This window comes from Delphinus delphis, chromosome 13 (genome assembly GCF_949987515.2).
Source record: "Delphinus delphis chromosome 13, mDelDel1.2, whole genome shotgun sequence".
In the NCBI taxonomy this organism is placed as follows: domain Eukaryota; kingdom Metazoa; phylum Chordata; class Mammalia; order Artiodactyla; family Delphinidae; genus Delphinus; species Delphinus delphis.
This window is the reverse complement of record NC_082695.1, coordinates 14,938,389-14,960,101: the sequence shown is the minus strand read 5'-3', so window position 1 is coordinate 14,960,101 and position 21,713 is coordinate 14,938,389. Positions and strand designations below refer to the sequence as shown.

The 21,713-nt window shown below is 55.2% G+C and overlaps 1 protein-coding gene across 2 annotated transcripts; it reads left to right on the top strand.

Annotated features, from left to right (window-relative positions):
* Positions 1-28: 28 nt before the first annotated feature.
* DDX54 (DEAD-box helicase 54) lies at positions 29-21,230 on the top strand. 2 transcript variants are annotated; one of them, XM_060028135.1, is made up of 20 exons: positions 29-230; positions 2,899-3,028; positions 6,278-6,348; positions 6,950-7,138; positions 7,259-7,308; positions 8,409-8,450; positions 8,576-8,671; positions 9,360-9,481; positions 9,591-9,652; positions 9,730-9,861; positions 11,023-11,233; positions 13,632-13,766; positions 14,741-14,971; positions 15,058-15,131; positions 15,734-15,946; positions 17,079-17,218; positions 17,307-17,420; positions 18,036-18,140; positions 18,439-18,530; positions 20,618-21,230. In XM_060028135.1, the coding sequence occupies exons 1-20, from the start codon at positions 57-59 to the stop codon at positions 20,848-20,850; spliced, it is 2,616 nt and encodes an 871-aa protein (XP_059884118.1). In that variant the 5' UTR covers positions 29-56; the 3' UTR covers positions 20,851-21,230. The 2 variants fall into 2 exon arrangements, with proteins under 2 accessions (XP_059884118.1, XP_059884117.1); XM_060028134.1 differs by having other exon boundaries at positions 30-230; positions 18,439-18,551.
* Positions 21,231-21,713: the final 483 nt, after the last annotated feature.

Genomic DNA, 21,713 nt, shown 5'->3' with positions numbered 1-21,713 from the left:
CGTTGGTACGTACCCGCAAACCCCGCCCCCTCCCGGTTCCCTGCGCCCCGGCCCGCATGGCTGGCGGAACGCGTCCGGCGGCCGCACCGCGGTCCCGAGCTGCCATGGCCCAGTGGAGGAAGAAGAAGGGGCTCCGGAAGCGCCGGGGCGCGGCCTCTCAGTCCCGCAGCAGCGACTCGGAGGACGGCGAGTTTGAGATTCAGGCAGAAGATGACGCCCGGGCCCAGAAGGTAGTAGCGCTGGGCTTGGACATACGTCAGAGCCCGAGTCCCGGCTCCGCATAGCGTCCCGCGGCCTCAGTTTTCCCAGCTGGGGAGTGGGCACGGCTGAGGGTGGGGAGAGGTCGGCTGGCCGGGGGTCGGGGCAGGACCTCCGGCCTGAGCACGTGTTTCGGTGTCCGACACGCCCAGGGTCCTGACGTCCCGAGCCTCTGTGCTACGGAGGCTGGGGCCTGCGGGCCTTCCGGCCTTCCGGGCCGGCTCTTGGTCTCGCGCTTCTCATTGGCTACTTCCTGGCCAGGGGCGGGTCCCGGTTCCCATTCGTCCAATGAAAAGTGCGGGTGATGAAGATCAGACTTTGAGAGGGGGATTCTTGGGAGGATGAATTAAGAGAAGGCTGCACCTCTTGGCTTGAGACAGTGACGCCCCCAAACCTCTGGGAAACTAAGTTAAACTTGGGTTTGTAGATAGCTTACAGTGTGCTATCCTCCGTGCTAAGAGCTTTGCAAGCCTTATCATTTAATCCCCACACCAACCCTGTGAGCTAAGTAGTCACACTCATTTTCCAGAGGAGGAAACAGAAGCCTGGAGGGGTGAAGGAACTTGACCAAGACCTCACAGCTTGTGAGTGGGAGAGCCAGGATTCAAATCCCGGACTGTATGGTTCCAGGCCCTGTGTTATTTTCACTACTGAATGCCAACTGTATGCAAATGAGGGGGGGTCAGGTGTGAGCACCAAGGGGGCAAAAGAGTTGTAGCCCATTATTTCTCACAGCCTTGTGCTTAGCGGGTACCTGGCACAGAGAAGACTCTGGGTAAGTAGATGAATGAGTGGGGCTTTATATGAAGAGAGAGGTCTACGCTCCTCTGAGGCAGGGACCAGATGGGGACCTTATTCCACACCATCCGAGTCTCACACAGTAGGTGCTCTGTAAATATGGACCAAGGCACAGCCCTGTGTTCAAGTTCAACCCAACCTTGTACTGGCTGTGGGACATGGGAGAAGTTGCTTAACCTCTCTGTGCCTCAGTTTCCACATGTGTAGAAAGCTGTTGATTATGTATGCCTCAAAAACTGTGGAAAGGATGGAATGACAGTGTTCACACATTCTACTCTACAGTAAATATTGCTGGGGCACCAGTGTGTTCCAGGCACTTTGTTATCATGTGTCTAGAATGGGGGTTGGCAAGGTTGGCAAGCTTTTCCTGTAAAGGACCAGATGGTAAATATTTTGGCTTTGCAGGGCCATATAAGGTCGCTGTCTTCTTTGTTTGACTTTTTACAATCTTTTAAAATTTAAAAACCATTCTTACCTCACAGACTGTACAAGACAGGTGCAGCTCTGACCTAGAGGGTTGGTGGAGGACCATAGAGGGTCTCATAGGAAAGAATATAGACTCCGAAGCCAGGGTTCAAATCCCTTGCTGGCCGTGTGACTTTGGCAGGTCACTTCACCTCTTGTGCTTCAGTTTCCTTCTCTGTAAAAGGGACTAAGTAATAGCACCTACTTCACAGAGTTGTTGTGAGGATTAAGTGGGTTAATTTATTTTTTTAATTTATTTTATTTTATTTTATTTTGGCTGCATTGGGTCTTTGTAGCTGCACGCGTGCTTTCTGTAGTTGTGGCGAGAAGGGGCTACTCTCTGTTGCAGTGCGTGGACTTCTCATTGTAGTGGCTTCTCTTGTTGCGGAGCCCGGGCCCTAGGCGTATGGGCTTCAGTAGTTGTGCCTCGCGGGCTCAGTAGGTGTGGCTCGCGGGCTCTAGAGTGCAGGTTCAGTAGCTGTGGGGTATGGGCTTAGTTGCTCCGCGGCACGTGGGATCTTCCCGGACCAGGGCTCAAACCTGTGTCCCCTGCATTGGCAGGCAGGTTCTTAACCACTGCGCCACCAGGGAAGCCCCAAGTGGGTTAATTTATATGAATGCTTAGCACAGCACCTGGCTTATAGTAAGTACCAGGTAAGTTTTAGCCATTATTATGAATTAGTGCTTTTATAAATGTTATTTCTGAGAAGAAAGGGACAGCGCTGTAGTCCAAGAAGACTCCCCAGAGGCGGTGTCTGAGTTTGATTTAGCTATTGCTAGAACAAGTGGGTGGCAGAGACGAGGACAGGAATGAGAGAGACCAGAGCTGGGGAGGGATGATGGATCAGAAAGGGGATTGGGGAGAGGGGAGCTGGGCAGATTGGAAGAGTCTAGTATCTCACACATAGTAGATGCTTTGATTGGCTCCCTAAAGTTTGGAGGGCTTTGAATGCCAGGCCAGGATGATAATTATGATGATACCACCACCTGGGCACAGTTCTAAGCTTTACACGCACCCATTTAGTCTTCACAACATGCTATGAGGCATACGCTCTTGTCATCCCCATTTTCCCAATGTGGGAACGCAGCTCTGGGAGACGAAGTCCCTGGTCTGAGGTCTCACAGCTGGAAGTGACAGAGTTGGGATTGAAACGCAGGCTGTCTGTCTGCAGAGCCAGCTCTCTGACCCTGTGCCCTGTCCTGGTCCGGTCAAAGGAGAGCCCTTTAGCAGAGAAGTCATGTGATCTGGCAGGAGCATCATCATCTTGAATGGAGCAAGGTCAGGGGCGGGCACTGGCAACAGGACAGCCCCCTTCCTTGCCCCAAGTGGACTCACTCTACCTGGAATGATGCTGCCTCTCTGTTGCTCCCTCCCAGCTGGGACCCGGCAGACCCCTACCCACCTTCCCCACCTCGGAATGCACCTCGGACGTGGAGCCGGACACACGGGAGATGGTACGAGCCCAGAACAAGAAGAAGAAGAAGTCGGGAGGCTTCCAGTCCATGGGTGGGTGAGCCAGGCATCCGGGGACTCTGTGTGTGGGGAGCAGTGGGGGCTTATGACCTTCCGTGCTCTGCTCTGGACCCAACACTGTGATGGGTTTGGGGGGTTGGAGGCAGCAGATAGTCTCCAAGCCACTCACGGCCTTCTCGTGGGGGCAACGGGCCTGACACGATGAGAGAACAGTTAGGGCCGGACTCAGGGCGATGCTGGTGCAGTAACAGGCTCAGATGTCTGGGGATTGAGCGGCGTGACAGAGCCGCATTTCAGAGCCGAGGGTAAGAGATGAGATAGTTGGGTGCTGTTGGTACACCTGGCCAGCCGGAAGGAAAGCCGGACTCTTTCTTGGCTCTTTACATATCAGTAGCATCTGGAGTGAAGATTGAAACATCAAGGTGAATAGTTGTATAACCTGAAAGGAAAAGAAGCCTAAGTGTGACCTGAGCACTGTTTTATTTGACTTTTTTTCTATTTAGATGTGTGTATGCCAAAAAAACACTGTAGACTTAAGTAAACACTGTACCAGGAATATATTTGCAACTATGGGACAAAGGGCTGATAACCCTAATATACAAAAAGCTTTTACAAATCAAGAAGAAAAAGACAGACACCCGATAGAGAACTGGGCAAAGAAAATAGCTCACAAAAGGAATCTAGACAGCCAAGTGTGCTAACATTCATCAAAATCAAAGGAAAAAGCCAAAACATCTACATGTGGCTATTTTTGGCCTTTCTGAATCTCTAAGATGAAGGATTGACCAAAAAGCAGCTAAAACCATGGTGCTTCCCTGTCTCCAGGCCTCCCACTGTCCTCCCATCTCCACAAGCCCAGGTCACATGGAGGCTCCAAAGGCCACCTTCTCCCTCTCGCAGTACCACGTGCTTCAGCTGTCACACCCGTGCCTGCACCCATCACAGGCCCTTGTCACTTAAGATCCTTTTCTTCCTCTTTCCTTCCTTTCTTTCTTTCTCCCTCCCTTCTTCTCTTTCTTTCTTCTTTCCTTCCTTCTTTCTTTCTTTCTCTCTCCCTCCCTCCCTCCCTCCCTTCCTTCCTTCCTTTCTGTCTTTCTTTCTCTGTCTCTCTCTCCCTCCCTCCCTCCCTCCCTCCCTTCCTTCCTTTCTTTCAACTTTTTTTTTCTTTTGGCCACGCTGCACAGCATGTGGGATCCTAGTTCCCCGCCCAGGGATCGAACCCGTGCCCCCTGCAGTGGAAGCATGGAGCCCTAACCACTGGACCACCAGGGACTTTCCGACACCTTTTTCTTTTAATTATGAAAAATTTCAAGCATATAAAAATTAGAAAACAGTGAGTCTCCACATACCCATCACCAGCTTCAGCAGTTTTAACCACTGGTGTTGTTTTATCCACACCCTACCCACTCATGGCCACCATCCCAGAGGATTCTGAAGCGAATCCCAGGCACCCCCTCCTTCTATCCCGAAATACTTCCCACCTGCCTCCAAGAGAGCAGGACCCTCCTACACCTAAAACAAACACAGTTCCTCAGTATAATCCAAGGTCCCATCAGCATTCAGACTCCCATTGTCTCATGGCATTAAGAGCTTTCAAATCACAGGAATAAAGACGCAGACGTAGAGAATGAACTTGAGGACACGGGGAGGGGGAAGGGGAAGCTGGGACGAAGTGAGAGAGTGGCATGGACTTATATATACTACCAAATGTAAAATAGATAGCTAGTGGGAAGCAGCCGCATAGCACAGGGAGATCAGCTCTGTGCTTTGTGACCACCTAGAGGGGTGGGATAGGGAGGGTGGGAGGGAGACGCAAGAGGGAGGAGATACAGGGAAATATGTATATGTATAGCTGATTCACTTTGTTATACAGCAGAAACTAACACACCATCGTAAAGCAATTGTACTCCAATAAAGATGTTAAAAAAGGGCTTCCCTGGTGGCGCAGTGGTTGAGAGTCCGCCTGCCGATGCAGGGGACACGGGTTCGTGCCCCGGTGCGGGAAGATCCCACGTGCCGCAGAGCAGCTAGGCCCGTGAGCCACGGCTGCTGGGCCTGCGCGTCCGGAGCCTGTGCTCCGCAACGGGAGAGGCCACAACAGTGAGAGGCCCGCGTACCGCAAAAAAAAAAAAAAGATGTTAAAAAAAATCATTAAATGACACTAAAATTTGAATATGCTAAGAAAAAAAAAGATGGGCTTTTTTTTGTGTGTGTGGTACACAGGCCTCTCACTGCTGTGGCCTCTTCCGTTGCAGAGCACAGGCTCCGGTTGCTCAGACTCAGCGGCCATGGCTCACGGGCCCAGCCGCTCCGCGGCATGTGGGATCTTTCCGGACCGGGGCACGAACCTGTGTCCCCTGCATCGGCAGGCGGACTCTCAACCACTGCGCCACCAGGGGAGCCCAGACTTTTTTTTTTTAATGTAAACTTTTGACTTGAATATAACATACTGACAAAAAATGCACAAATCATAAGTGTCCAGCTGAATGAAGTTTTACAAAGTGAATGCACTTGTGTAACCACTATCCAGATCAAGATAAAGAGCATTACCAGCACCCCAGAGTTTCCGTGGCCCTTCCAGTTATTACTGTCATCAAATGTAACCACTAGTTCAACTTCTGTCACCATAGATTTGTTTTGCCTATATTTGTAACTTTACATAAAATGACTCACTCAGTATGTGACAATTTACGTGTCGCCTGTCTCTTTCAAACCTAGGTTTGTGAAATCTAACCATGTTATTAGCTTTTTCAAACTGTTCAGTTTCATTGATGTATAATATTTCATTTTATGAACATAGCACAATTATTTCTCAGCACAGTGAATGAAAGTTCCAGGTGCTAATACCTAAAATTGTGATCTTTCTTCCTTTTAGCTGTTTTGCTGAGCGCGTAGTGGTAGCTCATTGTGGTTTTCATTCGTATTGATAGTTCTCTAGTGACTAATGATGTTGGCCAGCTTTTCATAGACTTATTAGCCATTTATACAGCTTCGTTTGTAAAATGCTTATTAAGGTGGGTTGTTTTTGGTTTGTTTTGTCCATTAAAATTGTTATGTCAGTGAAAAAAAAAAGCTTTCAAATCAGAATCCAAATGTGGTTCATACCCCACAATCAGTAGATTTGTTTTCTAAGTGTCAGTTAACCGATCAGCTTTGCTCTATCACTTTTCTTTTTTTCTTGCTATTTATTTGTTGATGAAACTGTCATTTGTCCTGTGTAGTTTTCTGTCATGTGTCATAGGGGCTCCTCTAGCCCCCTGGCCATTCCCATGTCTTTCCCAGGCTTGAGCTACCCAGTGTTCAAAGGCATCATGAAGAAGGGCTACAAGGTGCCAACACCCATCCAGAGGAAGGTACGGGGCGGGGAAGCTGATGCGGGTCGGGAGGTGGGGATGGCCAACCTGGCCCTCCTGCCTGGCCTCTTGACCTCCACCCCTTGTCCCATCTGTCATATCTGTCGTCCCCTCTTACTCTGGCCGAAGCCCCACGAGCCTGCCCATTTCACAGGTGGAGAAAGTCAGGCACGGCAGAGCAGAGGTTCGACCCTGTGCCTCTTTGCCACTTAAGCTGCCCACTGCTGAGTCCCTGCCCGGGCAACTCGCAGGCACCCCATCATCACCTGGGTCTCATCTTTGTTGTCCTCAGACATTTAGCCAAGAGAGAGATAACGTTTCTCTGGGATCCTGAGGAGGGTGACTAGATGGGGAGATAGAGTCTGGCTTAACCTGAAGAAGGTTGTTCCAACAGTAGAAAGAGTTGGGGGTAACAGGCTGCTCATCCCCGGAGGTGTGCAAACAGGCTTTAGCAAGAGTGGGATCGGGGCTGGGGGACAGGCCCCAGCCCTTTCGCTGAGATGCTCTGGTTTGCCCACTCCCTGCAGACTTGAAGCTCTGGATCATGTGGTGCTTGGGTGCAGGAGCTGACCCCTCCCCTCCCCCGCTCATTCCCCTGCAGACCATCCCAGTGATCCTGGATGGCAAGGATGTGGTAGCCATGGCCCGGACAGGCAGTGGTAAGACGGCCTGCTTCCTCATCCCCATGTTCGAGAGGCTCAAGACCCGCAGCGCCCAGACCGGGGCCCGCGCCCTCATCCTCTCACCCACCCGAGAGCTGGCCCTGCAGACCATGAAGTTCACCAAGGAGGTATGTCCGGGCGCAGGGACAGGGTGGCTGGGCTGAGCTGGGACCAGTCAGTGAGGCCCGAGTGGGCTGAGTCAGCTCCCATCGTTGGCTCTCAATCTCTCTCTTTCTTTCTCTCCACAGCTGGGCAAGTTCACTGGCCTCAAGACTGCCCTGATACTGGGCGGGGACAAGTAAGAGCCCCCTCGGTGCCCTGTGCAGTGGTCCCCCAAAGCAAACGTGCCCCGTGCCTCCCCATCAGATGGACTGAGCTTGCGCTGCTCATTAATAACAGCAACTTCTCTGCACATTCTTAAAGTACCAACAAGGGGAAATATACAGTAAAATACCGAAAGGAATTTCACACACAAAACTCTGACACAGGTTCTGATGCTTCTAAAAGAGAGCTGGTAATGCACTGGGTCACCCAAATGGGTCACTTAGTTGTGTATGTTTTAATATGCTTGATTTGGGGCTATTTAAAGTGGAATGCACACAGATGGAGGACGTTTGTAATAGCTCAAATCTGCAGAATACTATAGTTTTCCTGATGTGCTTGCCCCATCCTTCTAAGGTAGCAGGCACCACACCTGTTTTACAGATGAGCTAACTGAGGAAGTGATGGGCTCAGAGAGCCGCACAGTGGTCTGGTAGTAGAGCTAAGATTAGAACCCCTGCGCCCCGCCCCACAGTTTCTCCCTCAAAGCGCAGCCCCTTCCTCATTCTTTTCTCAGAATATCACTGTCACCAGTCGTTTTTATTCTCACTGAGAGTGTTTTGTTTTTCAGTGCTCTTTTGCCTACATTATAATTTATTATCTCTATTGTTGTGACTGTCAGAAATACCTCCATAAGCTGGACCTGGCCCAGAATTCTGACTCCTGGTTCCTACAGGTGTCCCAGGGGTGTTTTCAGAGGAGAACTAAAGTTAGGGATGTGTGCTCAAACGGTTTGGGAACAAGGACACAGATCCAGGAAACCTGCTTCTAGGTGGAGCTGGCAGTTCCAGGGTTAGTTGCTAGGTGGTGCTGTGGGTCAAAGTATGAACGGAGTGAATGAGATGGGTTCCGTGGCTGAGTCTATCTTTGGAGAACTTTGTTGTTATCAGGCCTTTTGTGTGTTTGAACTTGTAGTTCTTGTCAGGGCAATGCTTTTGCCTAGTAGCTCAGCAATAGCTTTTCCCCATTTCTGAGCCTGGGGTCAAGGTGTGGGACTCAGCTGAGCATTTGGAGATGGGAAGGGAGAGAGATAAAAGAGACCTGTTCTATCAAGCTAACACCTCTTCTTCTTCCTAGGATGGAAGACCAGTTTGCAGCCCTGCACGAAAATCCCGACATGTGAGTGTGTGGATTGGGGAAGATGCTCTGGGGTCCCTTCCCAGATGGCCAGGGTCTGGGGAGTGAGAGGAGGGCTATGCTGGTGCCCTGGCCCTGGGTGACCTGGCCTGCACAATCACTTCCAGAATCATTGCTACCCCTGGGCGCTTGGTGCATGTGGCTGTGGAGATGAACCTAAAGCTGCAGAGCGTGGAATATGTGGTATTTGATGAGGCTGACAGGTAAGGCTGCAGGTGCATCCCCGGGCACTTGTGTCAGGGTTGGCCAGGAGGAAGGGCTCTGCCAGAAGAGACCTATGCAGTCGAGATCAAAGCAGCGTTTCCCCAAAGAGGGCCACAGACTGTAGGCAGTGCCAGAGCTGATGGGGCTCCCTGGACCAACAGTTTTTTTTCTTTTGTATTACTTTTAGGAATATTGAAAAGAATAGTAAAACAACAAACACATGATTTGAAAGAGATAAAAAATAGCACAAGATTGAAAGCACAGACTGGAGCCAGACAGGTGGGATCAAATCCCAGCTCTATGAACTTGGGTAAATCCCTGAGAGTATGCGGGCCTTGGTGGCCTCACCTACAAAGTGGGGATAAAATAGCATGTACCTCACAGGGCTGCCGTGAGGACTAAAGGGGTTGATATTTTATAAAGTGCTTAGAACCATGCCGGGCCCAGAGTGAGGGCTGCTGTCATTTATTTCAACATGAATTTGTAAGAAACATAACTGAGACCAGACCTAAGATTTCAAGGTCATTATTGCTTAGGATGAGGTTGTTGAATAGCGAAAAAGTGAGCTGAGTTTAGGAAGCACTTGTCCACGTAACAGAAAGTGTGATGGGGGCAAGGATGACAGGTTTGGAACTCACTGGAATGGAAGCCCCTCTCCTGACCCTGTGCTGCCCTCTGCCCTCCCAGGCTCTTTGAAATGGGGTTCGCAGAGCAGCTGCAGGAAATCATTGCCCGCCTCCCTGGGGGCCACCAGACTGTCCTGTTCTCTGCCACGCTGCCCAAGCTGCTGGTGGAGTTCGCCCGGGCTGGTGAGGGAGCCACAGGAGTGGGGCCGGGGGCTGGGACGCGTGTCGGCGCCTGGGAGGGGCTTGTCCCTCAGCGACTCCCCCTCCCATCCTCCTCTCTTGCCCACTTCAGGCCTCATGGAGCCCGTGCTCATCCGGCTAGACGTGGACTCCAAACTCAACGAGCAGCTTAAGGTGAGGCTCCACCCGTGCCCCTTCCCGGCCCATGGCCTGGACCCCGTGAGCCAACCGAGTGACCCTTCTCCCTGCAGACCTCCTTCTTCCTCGTGCGGGAGGATGCCAAGGCTGCTGTGCTGCTCCACCTGCTGCGCAGCCTGGTGCGGCCCCAGGACCAGACAGTGGTATTTGTGGCCACCAAGCACCACGCGGAGTATCTCAGTGAGGTGAGCTGGGGGAGGCCCGCACCTGCCCCGGGCCTGGGGACCAGCACGGACTGCATCACCACCTCTGAGCTGCGGCTCCATGCTCAGCCACCAGAGAGCAGCACCAGAGCAGGGCTGAGGCCTGGCCAGGGCTCTGTGCTTTTTTATTCTGTTAAGTTTTTCTTATAAAAAATTTCAGACATGTAGCAAAGTCAGAAGACAGCATAATGAGCTCTCAGGTACTCAGTTATCAACTCACATCCAGTCTTGATTCATCTAATATTCCCCGTTCCATGCAGGGTATTTTGAAGTGTATCCCAGCCGTCCTGTCATTTTTCTGTAGATATTTAGTGTCCCATGTGTTTCACGTTTTTCAATTGAGGAATAGCCTGCACGCTGTAACCTGTGTAAAGTGCCCTGATCTTACATGAGCAGCTCGATGAGCTTTTCCACACGTGTATATCTGTGACCCTCCTGGGAAGAGGTCCACGAACCCCCAAGGCTGCCAGGGCCCCTCCTGAGTCAATGCGGCTGCCTTGGGTCAACCACACCTGAGTTCTGTTATCTGAGGACACAGTTCACTGGGTTTCACTTATATGACACACATTTACCGGTGCTTCCTCTGTGTAGCTGCTGGGGTCACTGATGAATAAAACCAAAGTAGTAGTTTTTAAAGAGCAGTTAACACTTTCACGGTGCTTCCTGTTTTCCGGGCCCTCTTCTCAGCACTGTATGTATATTGGCTCATTTAATTCTCATAACAAAGCTACAGAGAGGCAACTGTTATTCTCCCTGTTCTACCGACAAGGAAAGTGAAGGCACAGAGAGGTTAGGGAACTTGGGCAAGGTCACAAAGCCTGTTAGTGGCAGAGGCAGGATGAGACTTGTGTCTTGGGGCGGCACTTGCAGCCTCCCTGAGGGAGACCTCTGCACGTGCCATCTTTTTTTGACATTCAGACAACCCTGCAGAGGTGAGAGGTGATATGAGCCCCATTTATACTGATGAAGACCAAACCGAGGTCACCCAGCTGAGCTGGGGTTTATATTGAGGGCGCCCGACTCCAGAGCCCGTGGTCTTACCGCCATGTCGTGGCGCCCACTGCCACGGCCCAGCCTCCTGTCCTCTCCCCTGTCCGTCTCCTCCTCACCCCTTTCCCTCCCTCTGGTCTTCACTCTGGGCAGCTGCTGACGACCCAGCGGGTGAGCTGCGCCCACATCTACAGTGCCCTGGACCAGACGGCCCGCAAGATCAACCTGGCCAAGTTCATGCACGGCAAGTGCTCGGCCCTCATCGTGACTGACCTGGCAGCCCGGGGCCTGGACATCCCACTGCTGGACAACGTCATCAACTACAGCTTCCCCGCCAAGGGCAAGCTCTTCTTGCACCGCGTGGGTAAGGAGCCTGTGGCTGCACTGGGCACCGGCGGGGGGGGGGGTCCCAGCGGGAGCTGAGGGCACAGGGCTCAACTCCTGCCACTGCAGGTGGGGAACTGAGGCCCAGGGAGGGCACCAGTAAATCGGAGTCTCTGGGGAGCGTGGCCCAGGCCCGCTCTAGTGGGCAGCCCTAGACTCTAAGGAGGGGATGCTCCCGCTTTCTGGGTTCCCCAGGCTGGTGCTTAGCTTTCCCATCAGGACCTTGATGACGCGGCCCCTCCTCCCCACAGTCGTCTCCCTACAGCTCGCTCTTTCTAGCTCCTCTCCTGGGAGCAGCCTTTAAACAGCATCCCGACCCCCCTCTGCCTCCTGCTCCATCAACTGCAGACAGTCTCCTGACTCCCGGCCTTGTCCCGTCAGCCTGTCGGGCCCCACCTTCCCCTCAGCCCACCCAGGCCAGCTCACTCCATTTAATTTTTCAGTTATAAAAGTAAGGCCCGGGCTTCCCTGGTGGCGCAGTGGTTGAGAGCCTGCCTGCCGATGCAGGGGACACGGGTTCGTGCCCCAGTCCAGGAAGATCCCACATGCCGTGGAGCGGCTGCGCGTGAGCCATGGCCGCTGAGCCTGCGCGTCCGGAGCCTGTTGGCTCCGCAACGGGAGAGGCCACAACAGTGAGAGGCCCGCGTACCTCTAAAAAAAAAAAAAAAGTAAGGCCCGCACGTAGTAGGAAAATTTGAAAGTGGAGCAAAGCACCGAGAAGGCAGGAAGTCACCCTCCCCTCACTGGTGATGTGACGGCCACAGGTGCTCACCCAGCACTCCTGGTGGGCCCTGGTCCACGTGTTCTACTTGCTCCACTGGTCTTCACAACAACCCTGTGCAGTGGGTATCAGCAGCGTCAGCTCCATCTTACAGATGAGGAAACCAAAGCAGGGAGGTTACGAACTGGTCAGGTGTCTCAGACGTAGCAAAGGGGGGCCGCTGGCATTCTTTTCTTCAATTGTGGTGAAATACACATAACATGCAGTTACCATTTTCACCACTTACAGGTGTAAGTTCAGTGGCGTTTAGTACATTCATACGAACGTGCAACCATCACCCAGCTTCCACCTCTAGAACATTTTCGTCTTGACAAACTGAAACCCTGGACCCATTAAACTCATTCCCTCGTCCACCTCCCCCAGCCCCTGGTAACCACCAGTCTACTTTCTTTGTCTTTTTTTAACTCATAAATGCGCGTGCCATGTTTATAAATACAAGTAAGTTAAATAAGTGCGTGTGAGAGAAGCATCTGGCGGGCAAGTTCCTTGGAATTGTTCTGCGGATGATTGAACATCGTCAAATGAGTAAATTCTGGCTGCCCACAGTGGGCTGGCGGTGGGCAGACCTTCGGGGTGCGAGGGAGGCCTCCACCTGGGTCTCCATCCTCTTCTCCCTGTTGGCAGCTGCATGCTGTGCCCTGAATTCTGTTGCTTTGGGAGGGCTGGCCCTGCACATCCCCTGAGGCGTCCTCAGAACCCCCAAAGGGAATTTCTCATGTGCCGCGTGACCAGCAGTGCGAATCGGACTACCGCAAACGAATCTTCCGAATGTGGTGACACTTGGTTTCTGCAAGATGCAGAAACAAGCCAAAGCGTAATGCTATTCATGGACTGACTGACCACAAAATTAGAATCACCCTGGACATTCTTCTTGCCTCTGTATACATCATGCATGTTTTTCATTCGCCATTTAAGCATCATTCTGTAACAGGGGTCAGCAAATTGTTTCTGTAAAGGGCCAGATGGTAAATATTTTAGGCTTTGAAACAGTTTAGTCTCTTAGACATCTCAGCCCTGGGAGCATGAAAGCAGCCACAGGCAATATGTAAATGAAGGAGCACAGCCGTGTGCCAATAAAACTTTATTTACACAGGCTTGCGGGGGCGGGGGGGGGGGGGGTGGCGCTGGATTTGGCCAGGGGCCACGGCTCGCAACTCCTTTGCTCAGCTGTGTAATTCCCACCATGTGGTCATCAGCTAATTAACTAACGCTCTGTCCTTAAGTCTTTAAGTGGTTTCCATTTGGGGGCTGTTCTGGGCAGAGCTGGAGTAGGTGTCCTGTGGGTGAATCTTTGCACCCTGGGTTATTTCTGTGGGTAAAAATCCCCCAAAGTGGGGCTGCTGAAACTTGTGATGCTGATAAAGAGCAGTGTCTTGCCTCTATTCCTGCCAGCCTCCCAGAGCACCATGGGGGCTCACGTACTCTCAGGCAGGTAGCCCTGGTGACTGTCACTGCCTTGCCCTCTTTTGTAGGTGGGACACTGCTCAAGGAGGTGGGGCTGTGGCCTGGCTTGCACCTTTAGGGTCTGGCACGTGGGACTCGTGCTGGGCTGTGGGGTCCTTTGCCTTTGCTCCTGCTTGACTACCTTCTCCCGCAGGCCGTGTGGCCCGGGCTGGCCGAAGCGGCACGGCCTACTCCTTGGTGGCCCCAGATGAGGTCCCCTACCTACTGGACCTGCACCTGTTCCTGGGCCGTGCGCTGACCCTCGCCCGTCCCCACGAGGAGCTCTCCGGTGAGTGGAGGCTGGGGAGGGGCTGGGGTCCCCCCTGGAGTTCATGGTATGGATGGGGGTTGGAGGTGGGCCAAGCTGTCCTGGCTTGGGAACTTGACCCCAGAGGCAGATCCCTGTTGTTGTTTTTTTTTAATTTATTTATTTTATTCATTTATTTTTGGCTGCATTGTGTCTTTGTTGCTGTGCATGCAGGCTTTCTCTAGTTGCGGCGAGCGGGGGCTACTCTTTGTTGCGGTGCGCGGCCTTCTTATTGCGGTGGCTTCTCTTGTTGCAGAGCATGGGCTCTAGGCGCGTGGGCTTCAGGAGTTGTGGCTGGCGGTTTCTGGAGTGCAGGCTCAGTGGTTGTGGCTCACGGGCTTAGTTGCTCCGTGGCATGTGGGATCTTCCTGGACCAGGGCTCGAACCCGTGTCCCCTGCATTGGCAGGCGGATTCTTTTATTTATTTATTTGCGGTACGCGGGCCTCTCACTGTTGTGGCCTCTCCCGCTGCGGAGCACAGGCTCTGGATGCATAGGCTCAGCGGCCATGGCTCACGGGCCCAGCCACTCTGTGGCATGTGGGATCTTCCCGGACCGGGGCACGAACCCGTGTCCCCTGCATCGGCAGGTGGGCTCTCAACCACTGCACCACCAGAGAAGCCCAAGATTCCTGTAATTTAAAGTCAGTAAAGAGCCAGATAGTAAATATCTTAGGCTCTGCAGATCACATGATCCGTGGCAGCTCCTCACCCGTGCCCTTGTAGTGCAAAATTAGTCACAGACAACACAGAAATGAGTAGATGGGGCCATGTTCCATAAAACTGTACTTGTAAAAGCAGTAGGAGCTGCTCGGTAAGTGATGGTTTCTGTTGTGGGGATTATTTTGTAATTCAGGACCCAGAGTGGGGCTGGGGAGGGGAGGTGGGGCCCTGGGCAGGTGGCTGGGCCGGAAGGCCTCTGACCAGGCCTCTGACCGAGCTCCTGGCGGGGAGGCAGGTGCGGGCGGCGGGGACGGCGTGCTGGGCCGGGTGCCGCAGGGCGTGGTGGACGATGAGGACTGCGGTCTGCGGACCAGCCTGGAGACGTCGCTGGAGCTTCGGGGCCTGGGCCGCGTGGCCGACAACGCCCAGCAGCAGTATGTGCGCTCACGGCCAGCGCCCTCACCCGAGTCCATCAAGAGGGCCAAGGAGCTGGACCTCTCGGGCCTGGGCCTGCACCCCCTCTTCAGTGAGTCCCTGCGTCGGGCGGGCGGGGGCTGGCGGCAGGCCCCGTGGAGCCCACTGCAGCTTCACGTGTCCCTCCGTCCCCCCCAGGCTCGAGCTTCCAGGAGGAGGAGCTGCAGCAGCTGCGGCTGGTGGACAGCATCAGGAACTACCGCTCCCGGGCGGTGAGTGCGGGGCCTCGGGGCTCCGGTTGAGCTCCTGACCCCCTGCAGGTCCCCAGCAGGGATTTTCTCAACCCGCGGCTCTGGCCGTGTCAGCACCTCTGTAGCCACCCCTTGTTCTGGAACCATCCCTGCTGGTCCACAGCAGGTTTCCCACCCCTTCCATACAGTTGGGTAGACTGAGGCTCACAGAGGGCAATGACACACCCTAGGCTGTCAGAGGCCTGAGGAGCTGGCTTTCGATAGCCTCTCCTCTCCTCCTGATTCCCATCGGGTGCCCCATCTTGTGCCTCTGGGAGGTGTACCCAAAAGCAGGAAAGGCCTGCCAGCCAGCGTCAGGAGAAAGGGGCTGGAGCCTGTTGTGGTTAAGGGCACTGGTTTTGGAGCCAATGAACCTGGGTTGAAATCCCAAATCTGGCTTGTCCCAGCTGTGTGACCTTAGGCAGGCTACTCGCCTTCTCTGGGCCTCCCTTTGTAATTGTGAAAAGCAGGTAACTAGTGTAAGGGAATTGGGAGGAATGCTGGAGAGAGCACACCAAGCTGGGGAGGGTAGAGTTGGGGAAGAAGCGGCCAGTGGGTGAAGGCCTTGGGTGTCCCCTCCACAGACGATCTTTGAGATCAACGCTTCCAGCCGGGACCTGAGCAGCCAGGTGATGCGTGCCAAGCGGCAGAAGGATCGTAAATGCATCGCCAGCTTCCGGCAGAAGCGGCAGAAGCGGCAGGAGCAGCAGGAGGGCCCGGCCATCCCAGCCCCGAGCCTCCCAGCACCGCAGGAGGAGCAGCCTGAGAAGGAGGAGGCGGCAGGAGACAGTGTGGAGGTGCAGGCCCCACCCTGGGGACCCTGGCGTCTGGCCTGGGGCTGGGGGAGCAGTGGGTCAAGTCCCAGCAGCCCATGGGGCAGACCTCAGGGCTCTGAGCAGTCACTGGGGGTGGATGCAGTGATTCCAGTCCCATCTCCGACACTTGTGGAAATCAGTGACCCAGCCTCAGCCTCCCCATCTGCGGAATGGGATCATAGTCTCGTCCACCATTCCTTGCCTGAAGCCCTGGGGGCCAGATGTGATTCAGGATTCAGAATCTTTACGGTGGGTCCACTGTGTATGATGTAACACCCTCAGCAGGGTCTGGGGTGTCACGGTCGTCAAATGCATCAGTTTCCACAGTGAGACCCACACCGAGACGATGGACAAAGCCTCTTTGCAGCTCAGGTCAGCTTTGCCACCAAGTGAATCTCAGGAAAGTTTGTTTTCAGGATGCTGTGGACTAGGGCTTTGCAGCCAAGTGGCTGTGGTACCCGCTCCTGGGTCCGCTGGGCAGATTCAGGATAGTACGTGGAGGATTCCCACAAGCCTAGGTAGCCCTGTCATTGTCATCATCATCGCCTTGCCTCAGCTTGGGGTCCGGCAGGTGGGAAGGGGCAGAGCCGGGACTGTTGGTGGCAGTGGGGGCATGACTCAGGCAGGGTCAGGCACTGGGTCTTCATGGCGAAAAGCAGGGCAGGGGGGCCAGAGTGTCCCGTTCGCCTGGTGGGTAGGGCCCTGGGCCTGCTCGTCTTATGTTTGATTTGGACAGAGGGTACAGTAGGCAAAAAAATGCACTTGAAAACCCCTGGACTAGTCCACGTCATAGAGAGCAAGTCCAGACCCAGAGAGGGACAGGGCCTTGCCTTGGTCAGATGACCTGGGGGACCAAGCTGGGACTGGAACGTGGTGGGTCTCATCCTAGTTGGCACTCTGCCCTCCCCCACTCCCACCTGTCCTGCCTCTGCTGGTGCTTGAGGCAGGGGTTGTTGTGCTGCATGTGCAGATGAGGAAACGGAGGGTCTCAATGGCAACACCAAGCTTTCAAAGTCCCAGCAGCCCCTGACCCTCAACCCTAGCTGGGCTGGTGGGTGGGGAGGCCAGTCCACTCCCTGGGGCCTACAGGTGACACTGGGCCCCGGTCCACCAGGACTTCACAGAGGTTGTGGGCCGGAAGCGGCAGCAGCCAGGACCCGACCGAGGAGCCAAGAGGCGGAGGGAGGAGGCCCGGCAGCGGGACCAGGTGTTCTACATCCCCTACCGGCCCAAGGACTTCGACAGCGAGCGGGGGTGAGTGGCCGCTGGTCCCGGGTGGGGCAGGCGGGCCTGATGGGCCCCCCTCCCAACCCCGTGGTATCTCCCCACCCTCCCTCTGCAGCCTGAGCATCGGTGGGGACGGGGGTGCCTTCGAGCAGCAGGTGGCTGGCGCTGTCTTGGACCTGATGGGGGACGAAGGCCAGAGCCTGACCAAGGGCCAGCAGCAGCTCAAGTGGTGAGTGAGCCAGTGGACACACCTCTTCCATGCCCACCTGTCTGCCGCTTGGTCCCCACAAAAGGTGACCCCCTCCTATCCTAACTCCTGTTTGATCCCCTAGAGCAGGAATTATGACATCCTCACCCCTCATTTGGTCCTCAGCACAGATTATGACGCCCACCCTGTCCTGCCCCCATGTGGTCATACACAACAGGGATCTTGACCCCATCTGTCCTTTTGGGGGGCTAGTCTTGCTAGACAGGGGCTCATGACCCAGTTTGCCCATTTGGACTCTGGTTCTGGAGAAGTGATGTGGCTCAACCCAGGGTCACAGAGCCAGGAGGTGGCCAGGTGGGGGTTGGGAACCCTCCAGGGTCCCTTGTCCCTGACCCAGGCCCCCAGGTTGGAGCTAATCCCCTGACTGCCACACTGCCTTTTGAGACCTGGGCTGCCAGGGAGTGGTGAGGAGGGCCAGGGAATGGGCCTTTATGGGGCACCTGCTGCCTGCCAGACGCCCGGCACGCTGCTTTCCTTGAATCCTCCAACAACCCAATGAGAGGGTCAGGGGGAAACAGGCCCGGAGGGGAAGCGGGCCACCTCCCTCCACAGCACACCTCCCAACTCTTCCCACAGGGACCGGAAGAAGAAGCGGTTTGTGGGACAGTCGGGACAGGAGGACAAGAAAAAGATCAAGACGGAGAGTGGCCGCTACATCAGCAGCTCCTACAAGAGGGACCTGTATCCTGGAGCGGGGCGGGGGGCAGAGGGGGTGGAGCCAAGCGCCTTCTATATCCACATCTATTGTGGGTGGGGGGCGGGGTTAGGAAGGGGCGTGGTCTGGCTCCTCAACCACCCCAGCTCCTACAGGTGGGGGCTAGAGGGGGGGCGGGGTCGAGCGGATTCAGCCACCAGACCCCCTATAGGTAAGGCCTGTATCCTCTGGGGGGTGGGCGGGGGGGCCCTGCTCCCAGCCCACGGTTGTCTAGGGCATCTTTCTCTGGATGCTGCACGCAGCCTCCTTAATGCAGCCTCCCAGCTACCAAAAGTGGAAACAGAAGCAGAAAATTGATGATCGTGACTCAGAAGAAGAAGGGACATTTGAACGGCGTGGCCCAGAGCGAAGAGGTGGTAAGCGCGGCCGAGGGCAAGGTGAGAGCCGGGGTAGGATCGTCCTTAAAACGCAGGTTGCCAAGTAGCACATTTGGTCATCTTGGGGGCTTGGTCCCCTTGATCTGGCCTGGGTCCCTCAGTGGGTGACACGCTAAGGTGGGATTTGAACTCAGCTCTGCTGCAGGAGCTTGTGCTCAGTGACCTCGGCTTGGGCCAGCTGCCCCGCGTGCCAGGACCTCGGTCAGCCCCTCAGGGCAGAGGAGCACCTTGGGAGTGGTGACACTCGTGACTCTGAAGGGAGGAGACTGGAGCCTGGGCCCCGTCCCACTGCAGCCCCACCTTTGGGGCCAAGCTTGCCGTCAGAGAGGGGCTCCCGCTTGCTGTCTGGGGCCAGTCTGCGTGCTGGAGCCTCGCCGCACATGACCTGGGGGCGAGAAGACTGAGAATGGCCAGCTTTCAGGCCAGGAAACAAGTCGCAGTGACTGGCCCTGGGTCCCCCGCCTGCCTGCTGCCTCCCCCGGCCACCCCCGCCAGGGTTGGGGAGCTTGAACCTGTCCTGGGCCTCTTTCCCCTGGGCCCTGGCCCTGCTTGTCTCCCCCGAGCCCGCAGGGCTGCTCACTGCCTCTTCAGCATCCGAGTCTGTGTCCTTCAGCCTGGGGACGCTGTCTGTCACGGCTCCAGGTGGCCCTCTGCTCTGCCTCTCCCAGGGCCGCCTCTGTTCTCTGCACGTTCCCCCTGTCCTCGTTGACATTTCCTCTGACGGTGGATACCTCTTCTGTTTCTCCCTGTTTCTGTCTTGGATTTTCTCCGACGCATCCTCTCTCTGTTGTTCTGTAGGTGTCTTTCTCTCCGGGTCTCTGTTTCTCTTTTTGCCTCTGACTCTGTGTCCCTGTCCATCTCTCTGTCTCTTTCTTTGTCTCTGTTTCTCCCCATCTGTCTGTCTTTCTGTATCTCTCTCCATCTCTCTCATTGTTCCTGTTCCTTTCTCTCCACACACACGCACACACATGGCACGCACACACACACCCCTCCCGGTCTCTGTCTCTCCTCCTCTCTTTGTCTTCCTGTGGGCGTGTCCCTGCCTCCCCCGGACCCCCTCATCCCTCAGTCCTCAGCTCCCAGTTTTATCTGGAGTGAAGCCGGCTGCCGCTGTGGGCTTGCTGGACCCGGGGTGGTGAGGGTGGCCTGTGAGCTTCGGGAAAAAGCAGCTGTTCTCCCCCTGTGCTTTGTCCTCACTGGGGGGGCGGGGGGGGTCCCTGTCAGGTGGCCTGGCCCCTGTGGAGACATCTGGGGTGGCCTTAATGGCCATCTGTGTGGGAGCCCTGCAAGGCCACTGCTGTGGGAGGGGAGGAGCTGGGTGAGGCAAGTCAGTACAGAAGAGGAGGGGCCAGGCCTTAGTGGGGAGCCAGGGGCTGGGGGGCAGACCTGCCCGCCCAGAGAGCCGGGAGGTGGCGGGCGGGGCCACCAACCACTGCTGCTGCTGCTGGTGCCGCTTTGCTGGGTGACCTTGGATAAGTCCCTTCCCCTCGCTGGCCTTCTCTGATTTCTCTCCTGCCAGAGGGAGGTTAAGCTACAGCCTGTTTTCATCTAACAAGCCTAGAGCATGTAGTCCAGAGAGACAGGGTTTAGAGTCTGTCTGGGTCCCCAGTGCCTGGCATAGAGGAGGCACTGAAAAGCCTTTGTTGAATGATTTATGATTGTAATAGTTACACTTAGGAGGCCATACTGTGGGCTAGGCCTTGTTCTGAACCCTGCACACATAGTAACCCATTTACTCCACATTAGGACTTATGAGGTAGGTGCTCTTATTCGTAATTCATAGGAGAGGAAACAGAGGCACAGAGAAGTAAGGTAGTTGGCCCCAGGTCCAAGAGGTCACAGCTGGGACTTGATCCCTGGCAGTTTGGGCTAGAGGGTCCATGCTATTGCCCATTACAGTAGACTACTTAAGCTTTATTAAGCACTTACCATCTGCCACATGTTGGGGCCACAGCAGTGAACACAGAACGAGAGCGGGGACAGGGGAGCATCCCGGAGGCTTCTGGGAGGAGGAGACATTGGGAGTCGACCCAAAGCCTGAACTCCCTGAATCTCCATCCTGGCAGGTGCATCCCAGCCCCGCACCCCTGGTGCCCCCACAGGCCGCGTGCGCTCAGAGCTCAAGACCAAGCAGCAGATCCTGAAGCAGCGGTGCCGAGCCCAGAAGCTGCGCTTCCTGCAGCGTGGAGGCCTCAAGCAGCTCTCTGCCCGCAACCGGCGCCGCGCCCGGGAGCTGCAGCAGGGCGCCTTCGGCCGGGGCGCCCACTCCAAGAAGGGCAAGATGAGGAAGAGCCTGTAAGGAAGGTGATACAGCCCCGTGGTTCCTCACCTGGTCCAAGCATGGACATAAGCAATGTTCCCCGTGTACCACTGTGTGCCTGGCCCTGAGCTGGATGCTGGGGGGCTCCCTGCAGAAGCCGTGGTCCCTGCAAAGGAGTGCTAGCTATACGGCCGCAAAGGGGCAGCAGCTGCCTCTGCCTAAGACAGGGCACGTTTGAGCAGGGTGTTGAAGGGTTCATAGGAGTTTGCCAGCAAGGCCAGGCAGGCCACGATCTGAGTTGGCAACTCGGCTGCTGCTGCTGTGTTCTGGATTCAGAGGTGGTGGCCACATGGGTGTGAGCCCTGAGTGCCTGAGGCCTAGTGATGTATTTTTAATGTAATAAACCTTTATTGAGCGCCTCCAGTGGACCAGGAGCATTGAGTTGGAAGGGACAGACCCGGGTACTAGAGTCCCAGCTAGTGTGCGGATGAGCCAAGAGCATGTGGGCAAGTCCTGAGTGGGTTCTGCTGGAATCTCCATTTTGCAGATGAGGAAAGTCAGGCTCAGAGGGTGGGTCGGTTGCTCAGATGGGAACGCCCCAAAGCTGGCAGTCGGTCCCCTTCCTCCCACCAGGACAGGCTTGCAGCTGGGACTGGACGGTGGGAGGGAGACACGTAGAGTCTGGGGGCAGAGGGTGCAGTGCGCTTCCTGGATGTGAAGGAGTTCACACTATCCCCACACACCCAGAGGTCAAAACCTGTCCTGGCCTCTGTCCTGCTTTAAGCCCTGTTCTCCTCAGCCCCTGTTGGGGGTCCTGGGAAGGTCAAGGGCAGCCTCCGGTAGCTGGATTCTCAGAATGGCCATCACTCAGCGCCAGTCCACGACGGAGGAGCCTTTGTGAG

What these genes read in the sequence shown, in the direction of transcription:
- DDX54 (XM_060028134.1), top strand. Translation starts at nt 57, where the DNA reads ATGGCTGGCGGAACGCGTCCGGCGGCCGCACCGCGGTCCCGAGCTGCC. An exon ending in CAACACCCATCCAGAGGAAG is followed by an intron (nt 6,349 to 6,949) that starts GTACGGGGCGGG and finishes ATTCCCCTGCAG; the next exon opens with ACCATCCCAGTGATCCTGGA. An exon ending in CCATGAAGTTCACCAAGGAG is followed by an intron (nt 7,139 to 7,258) that starts GTATGTCCGGGC and finishes TTCTCTCCACAG; the next exon opens with CTGGGCAAGTTCACTGGCCT.